At 39.3% G+C, this 7995-nt stretch overlaps 1 protein-coding gene across 1 annotated transcript; it reads left to right on the top strand.

Annotated features, from left to right (window-relative positions):
• Positions 1-908: 908 nt before the first annotated feature.
• Positions 909-4232, top strand: LOC141588551 (uncharacterized). The gene is made up of 3 exons (XM_074409987.1): positions 909-1482; positions 1985-2067; positions 2205-4232. Exons 1-3 carry the CDS (start codon positions 909-911, stop codon positions 4230-4232), a joined length of 2685 nt encoding a protein of 894 aa, XP_074266088.1.
• Positions 4233-7995: the final 3763 nt, after the last annotated feature.

The following is a 7995-nucleotide window of genomic DNA, read 5'->3' on the forward strand; positions in this document are numbered from 1 at the left end:
TGATGAGGATGATATTGTGAAAGAGGTTGAATACTGGCAGACAACTCTAGTGGGTACTGTTTTGGGGAAACAATCGTCTCTTGTTCAAATTGAAAGCCTTGTCTCGAAATATTGGACACATATCAGCACCCCTGAGATTATGTACTTTGCAAAGGGTTGGTATTACTTTCGCTTTGCTTGTGCAGAAGATATTGAGAAAATTCGGTCTGATACTTGTAATGTTAATGGGTTCCCTTTGGTGTTCAAGCCGTGGAGTCCTACTGTTGTGGATGAACTCACTATAACTCACGTTCCTGTCTGGGTGCTTTTCCCTAACCTAGATCCCTGCTTTTGGTCTCAAGTTGGCCTTAGCAAGGTGGCTAGTGCAGTGGGAAATCCTATCTGTGCAGATGAACACACCACTGGTAAGAGTAAGCTTGCTTTTGCCAGAATTTTAGTTGATGTGGATCTCTCTAAGGAATTACCTAAGGCCATCAAGATCAACTCTCCTTACCGTGGTTTTTTGCTGCAAAAGGTTGAGTATGAATGGGTTCCCCATTTCTGCACATCCTGTAAACGAGTTGGAGACACAAAGGATAGATGTAATCCTAATGGTAAACCTAAAGCCAAGACTGTCTATAGGCCTAAACAGCCTACTCAGACTGTTGTGCCTCAGAAACCTGCTGTTGTGGTTGTGAATCCTCCAGTTCACAAGGATATAAGCCCTCAGCCTGTTCAGGAGAAATCTACTGTGGCAACTAAGTTGTCTAATAGGTTTTCTCTTCTTTAAAATGAAAACCTTCTTGAGCCAGTTCCTGAAGCTTCATCTGAGCTGGTCAATGAGGCTGACATTGATCCTGGGGAAGAGAAATCTTTAGATTTGGAGAGTGTAGTACAAATGGCTATTGAATTGGATCCTGGGGACGCAGATGCATCCCATGATCCTCACAACATGGAACATTAGGGGTCTCAATGACCCCTTAAAGCAGCAAGAAGTTCTCCAATTCTTGCTGGCACATAGGGTGGATTGTGGAGCTATTATTGAAACTCATGTCAAGAACAATGCCATCAAGGAGATTAGTAAGGTTTTTACTGGCTTTCAGCTGATTCATAATAATGACTATCATCATAATTATAGAATTTGGGTTTTATGGAAACCTCATATCATCTCTCTTACTGTTCTACATAAATCTGCCCAGCATATACATTGTTCCTTACTCCACCTTGCTTCTCAAAGAAGGGTTGAAGTGACATTTCTCTATGCCTATAATGCAAGATCTTATAGGAGAGACCTTTGGAAAGCTCTTTTGGACATTTCTACTCAAGCTACCTTACCTTGGTTGTGCTTGGGGGATTTTAATGTGGTATTAAAAATGGATGAGAGGTTGGGTAGTACTCAGTTGAACTTAGCTGATATGAATGAATTCAGTCAATGTTTGGATACTTGTGCTCTGGTTGATCACCCTGCTACGGGTTGTCATTTTACTTGGAATAATAGGCATGGTGATGGTCTCAGATGGGCAAAATTGGATAGGATTCTAATCTCTTAACAATGGATTACCAATCTTAATTCAACTGGGATCTCTGATCATTCCCCTTGCTTAGTTACTGTTTCTGATTTGTATACTCCTCGACCCTCCTCTTTCAAATATCTGAATTGCTAGGCTTCATCCCCTCAATTTCTGAAAGTTGTGACTGATGGTTGGTCCTCTCATTACTATGGTGGTCATATTAACTCTCTGTTCCAGAAATTGAAAAGGCTCAGGGGCTGTTTGAAATGCATTCATACCACCTCTTTTACTAATCTCTCTGAAAGGGTGGCTGCTGCAAAACATAAGCTCAAAGATTGTCAGACTAGACTTAGTAGCTCCCCTATGGATGTCTCCTTTATCAGAGAGGAAGGAAATTTGTTACAAGACTATTTAACTGTGAAGAGAGCTGAGCTACAAGCTCTTCAACAACGAGCTAAAGTTTAGTACATCCAGCAGAATGATCTTGGTACTAGGTTCTTTTACTCCAGCATTGCAGCTAGAAAAGCTAGAAACACCGTTGGCTGCATTTTGGATCAGACTGGGCTCTTGTGTACTGGTACCATAGCTGTTGCACAGGGGTTTATCTCTTATTATAAGACTCTTTTGGGATCCTCAACACCTGTTTAGCCTCTACCTCACCATTTATTCCATCAGGACACTTTGCCCCTGGCTGGTTGTGAGTTTCTGGTGCAGCTAGTAAGGGTGCAGGAAATTCTGGAGGCCCTTAGGTCTATTGACATGAACAAAAGCTCTGGTGTTGATGGCTACACCTCAGGTTTCTTTTTGGATGCCTGGACTGTGGTAGGTCAAGACTTCAAAAATGTTGTGCTTGAATTTTTTCAGACAGGGGTTCTACCTAAGGCTGCCAATACTACCCTGTTAGTTTTGATTCCTAAAATGGAGACTCCTCTATCTGTTAAGGACTTCAGGCCTATAGCTTGTTGTACAACTTATTATAAAGTGGTTAGTAAAATTCTTGCTAACAGATTGAGGCAAGTTTTGGATGTCATTGTTGGCCCTGAGCAAGCTGCCTTTGTGGTTGAGAGGGACATATTTGATAATAGTTTGTTGGGTCATGAATTGGTTTCCAAGTATGGCCGTGCTTATCTGACCCCTAGGTGCCTTTTAAAGGTGGATATTAGGAAGGCTTTTGATTCAGTGAACTGGGATTTTCTTAAGGAGAGTCTTCTGCTGCTGAACTTCCCTTCTAAGTTTGTCCACTGGATAATGGCCTGTGTGACCTCCCCAAATTATTCTTTGCTTATTAATGGAGGTGTTGAAGGTTTTTTTCCTGGCAAGTGTGGTTTGAGACAAGGGGATCCTCTCTCACCCTACCTTTTTGTTATCTGTATGGAAGTACTGTCTAGGCTCCTTAGAAGACTTCATAGAGCTCCTAACTTTTCTTATCACCCAAAGTGTGTACAGCTGAACCTTACACACCTTGTTTTTGCGGATGATCTTCTTGTTTTTACTAGAGGCGACCTGCCTTCCGTTAAAGCAGTTGCTAATTGTCTGGAGCTGTTTAGTGAGCTCCCTGGTCTTCATGCTAACCTTGCTAAGACTTATCTCTATTTTGGTGGGGTAGCAGATGGCATCAGAGACTTAATTCTTGCTGAAACTCGATTTAGTGCTGGTGAGTTTCCATTCAAATACTTGGGTCTGCCATTATTTAATGCAAGGATCACTCAGGATATGTATCAACCTTTGCTGGATAAAATTAATGCTAGATATATGCATTGGGCTAACAAGAATCTGAGTTATGCAGGCAAAACTCTCTTGGTTAACTCAATCATTTTTGGCTTAAACAATTTTTGGGGTGCTAATGTGTTGCTTCCACGAGGCATTTCTAAGAGAAGCAACAAATTATGCAAAGATTTCATTTGGGGGATTGATGAAGGTTGTAGAAGACACACTTTCTTGAAATGGCAGCTCTTGTGTTCTCCTAAGACTGAGGGGGGCATAGGTATAAAGAAAGTCCTAAGTTGGAACAATGCACAGATGGTTAAAAGGGTATGGAAGCTGATTTATAGGCCTCATAGTATTTGGTCAAGATGGGTTTACACGTATGTTCTTAAGGGTCATGATTTTTGGTTGGCTACCACCAACATTTCTCATTCATGGTACTGGAACAATGTGATTAAAATGAAGGATCTCTTGCTTGGTATAACTGGATCCCCTGCCCATGCGCTTCAGTTGCTTGAGGGTTGCTCTACTAACCTGAGGTATAATACCAGTTTAATGTATGACTCTATCAGATCTTGCAGACCTAAGGTTAGTTGGCATAATTTGGTACATGGCAAGGGCTGTCATCCTAAGCATTCCTTTGTTGGGATGATGGTTATGCATAATGCTCTTCCTACTATAGATAATCTGATGCGAAGAGGCCTGCTTTTAGTCAATAGGTGTGCTCTTTATGAGAATTGTAGTGAGGATGTCCATTATATATTCTTTAACTGTCCTTATTCCAGGCATCTCCTGCACACTATTGGTACCTGGCTGGAGCTTTCATTGCGTTCATGTTTCTTGTTCACTATTGTTCAAGAATTTGCATCCAAGCGTAGTACTTGCAGGCAGCGGGTTGGATTCTTGGCTACTATTTACTACCTATGGAATGAAAGAAATGATAGGATATTTAAGGGGGTTAAGTCCTCTGTGGATACTCTTAGTGTTAAAATCAAGAGAGCTGTACACTTGCGTCTTTATGGTTCTGGACTTTCTTAGGATTTTTGTGTAGGTGGTTTTCTTTTTTTTTCATCTTAGGGGGCTACCCTGGTCTCCTTTGTAGGAAAGATTGGAAGGGATCTTGTACATTTTGATTATTTTTTGAAATATAGATCTAAACTTTTCTGCAAAAAAATAAAAAAAAAATAAAAAATAATAATAATAATATTTGTGTAATAATAATAATATAATAATTACATAGTTTCCTAATACAGCACTATATGGCCTACCTTATCACTATAAATAGATGGTATGACCAAATTAGAGACCTTATTCACTCATTAAATTCATAAAAGAGAGAGAAAAGGAGATCTAAAAAGAAAATAGGAGAATTCTTGCTAGGAGACCGTCACAAGGTAATTTTCTATCGTCTCTTAACATACTCATCTTAAGACGAATATAAATCGTTATTTGACCACCATAGGACATGGTAGGACCGTGACTTTGACCGTGGGACATCAGGGTATGACCGGACTCACCATTGACCACCGTTGACCGTCGGGAAGGGGGCTGTTATTAGGGTTTTTGAAGGGTGGTTGTGGGTTGTTGATTACACGTTGAACATAAGTTTGCAACCCCTAGTCTGACTCGTCTGACCTGGGCTTGGTAGGGTAGGGTCGTGGTGATTATTCGACTACTTAGGGGTGGTCGTGGGTGGTTGTTGCTCGTGTTTTGCGCGGTGGTTGCCGGAATTACGAGCTAAGGCAGATTGTTGTTTAAACACGATGGAACCATTTAATACTCGTTGCCTTGACCTGGGTATGGTGGGGATGGAAGATGATGGTACCTAGGGGTGAGGGTGTTTGGGGCGTGGTTGGGTGGCTGGTAGTGGAGGCACCTAGGGTTGAGGGTGGCAGACTTGGTGGTTGTCGAGTTTGGGTGTTGGGGTTGTTTGTGGGGGATGGTGTAAACGGTTTAGACCGTGTATGTTGGGGGTTTGTATAATGTTGAGTCGGGTTTTACCCAATGATTGAGTCGGGTTTTGAAGTGTTTGCTTGTGGGCCTTTGAACACGGGTTGTTGGATATTTATGACAGAATTTATAAAATAATTGAGACGAGTTTTAATTATTAGTTTACGTAATAATAAAATAATTAATATAATTTATAAGTTAATAAATAAGAATAATGAATTGATAATAGTGTAATAATTATTATTTATTTAGAGGTGACAGACTTATTGAACGGGTTTATTGAAGGATACTTTTGGTAGATTGCACTAATTGGATTTGCTTGTCAGGTAGGAGTTTCCTACTCAACTCGGGTTTTATTGTTAAGTGAACGTATATTTAATTGTGACGGTTGATGAGATTAATGTTAATATTGTGATTTATTATTGGAGATAGAATATTTGTGTTTTCTAAGATGTTGGTGAAATTTTGTATGACGGGATTGTTATTGAGTATTTGTTGTTGGTTATATTTGGTATGGAGAATTGATTATTCAGCTGAGCATAACACGGAGGATGTTACTGCCAGTTGTGCATAGTAAGTGATCGTTACTGCCAGATGTGCATAATAAGTAATTACTACTGCTAGAGATAGTTCTGCATAGTAAGTAATTACTACTGCCAGGTGAGCATCTACTGCCAGTTGAGCATAGCACGGTGTTAAGGGGGTCGTGCTACTGCCAGTGACGTAAATGAGTTGTACAAATGAAGTGATGAGAACTTGAAGGATGTCTATTTTGGTTGAATTATTATTGTTGTTTGGTTATTCCTACTCAACCTCGTGGTTGACAGTGTATTCGTGAATGTTAGAACACACTTGGTTGATGATGCCAAGTTTCATTATGATTTAATTGTTTGCCTCTTAGTTTTATGCTTAGCAAATTGAAGCATCCAATGGACGTTCAAATATGATCAAGATGAAGGACAAGTCAAGCATGCCCATAGTCTAGAACGAATGTTGTAAACGAGGTAGTTCAACATATTCTTTTTACGCATAAGTTATGGCAAAACCGTGCAACAGTTCCTGTGACTGTTGCACCATGGTTTCTGGTACTAACGAATGGAGAATTTTCGGGAAAATTCACAAGTGTTTGAAATTTTTTAAAGAGCTTTTCTATGTTTAAAAGGAACATTATTTCAAAACTGAAGAACAAAAAGAACAAAAGGAATATGCTTGCACAATAATTTAAAAGATGTCAATCCCATTTATGCAAGTTGTTTTTCATGCAAAAAATAGGTCTTATGCTTTTTCCATTTGTGGCAAAATTGTGAGTTCCCATATTTTATGGGAAACACTCCTTTGCTTTGGAAAAATGCAGCCACCTTGAGCCTCTCAAACCTGGTTGTTCTTTTATATTTTTTAAATGAAAACGCATACTACAAACTTGTGGATAATAGATTAATGTAGTGTTAAGATCCTTCTCTTACACACTACCTTTCTCTATAAATAGCCACTTCATTTTTCATTTATTGCAAGACTTTGAAAGAGCATTCATTGTAAACACTTTGCAAATCTTTTCAGCATTAAAAGCTTTGTTCTTCAATCATTTGCAAAACCGTTTTCTGTTTTTCAAAAGTCTTCAATTGTTTTTCAAAGCTGTAAAATCTCCAAGTATCAGTTCGCTTAACTATTGCATAAAGAATATGTTCAATGATTCTCGTGTTTAAGTCTTAATTGTAATCTCCATGTTCTTAAGTGAACCACTGAGATTCTGACTCTGTAAACCGTTGAGATAGAACCTTAAGTCTTGAAGCGGAGTAGCTTTGAGCAAAAGAAAGTCTTGAAGCGGAGTAGCTTTAAGCAATTGCAACCGGAGTAGGTTGGCGAGTTGTTTTCATTGTAATGGTTTAGTTAAGTTTGAGTAAATTTCTAAACAAGCAATAAAATAACGGTTGGACGTAGGCTCCGGAGTAGGAGCTGAACCAATTTTTAAACATCGTCTTATTTGTTTATTTACTTTCACGTTTTCTTATCATTCTTCTTTTACACGTTAATCTCGCTCTCAGTGTTGTGCAACAGTCTCTCATACTGTTGCATAGACCTGCTGTACCGTTTGTGAACTTACAATCCATTAAGTTTCTCAAACTCGTACTTAATAGATCTTACTTGTGTTAGTCATTAACCAAGTAAAGGAGAAAATTTTTAAAAGGTACACCTAATTCACCCCCTCCCCCTCTTAGGTGTTTATCGTTCTTAACTCTTCAATTGGTATCATAGCCTCGTGCTCTTGATATTGGTTAAAACCAAAGAGTTGATCCCATAGTTATGGACGATTCAAAACACACTAAGTATCCCATCTTTAAGGGAGAAAACTATGCCTGGTGGAAACATCGCATGGAGCACTATGTTAAAAGTACGGACTACGAATGTTGGTTGATCATTCAAAATAGTCCCCTCAAGATTGAGGTGACTAATGCCGATGGCACTAAGTCTATCAAAAGTGAGGACAAATATGTTGAGGCCGATTATAGAAAAGTCGAGAAAAACTCTAAAGCCATGTCCATCCTTCAATATGGCATCGGTGAACAAGAGATCAACCGGATATCCGGATGTGACTCGGCAAAGGAAATTTGGGACACCCTAAATCTTCCATATGAGGGAACGTCACAAGTCAAAAAGTACCGTGTTGATCTTCTCATGCAACAATATGAGATGTTCAACATGGGAAAAGATGAGTCAATTAATAGTTTGTCTTCTCGTTTCTCTAGTATTGTTAATGACCTCAAGAGTCTAGGTAGAAACTTTGAATCCGAGGATTTAGTACGTAAAATCCTTCGTAGCCTATCTGAAAAATGGCAACCGAAGGTTACGGCTA

This window comes from Silene latifolia, chromosome 6, assembly GCF_048544455.1.
Source record: "Silene latifolia isolate original U9 population chromosome 6, ASM4854445v1, whole genome shotgun sequence".
Lineage (NCBI taxonomy): Eukaryota > Viridiplantae > Streptophyta > Magnoliopsida > Caryophyllales > Caryophyllaceae > Silene > Silene latifolia.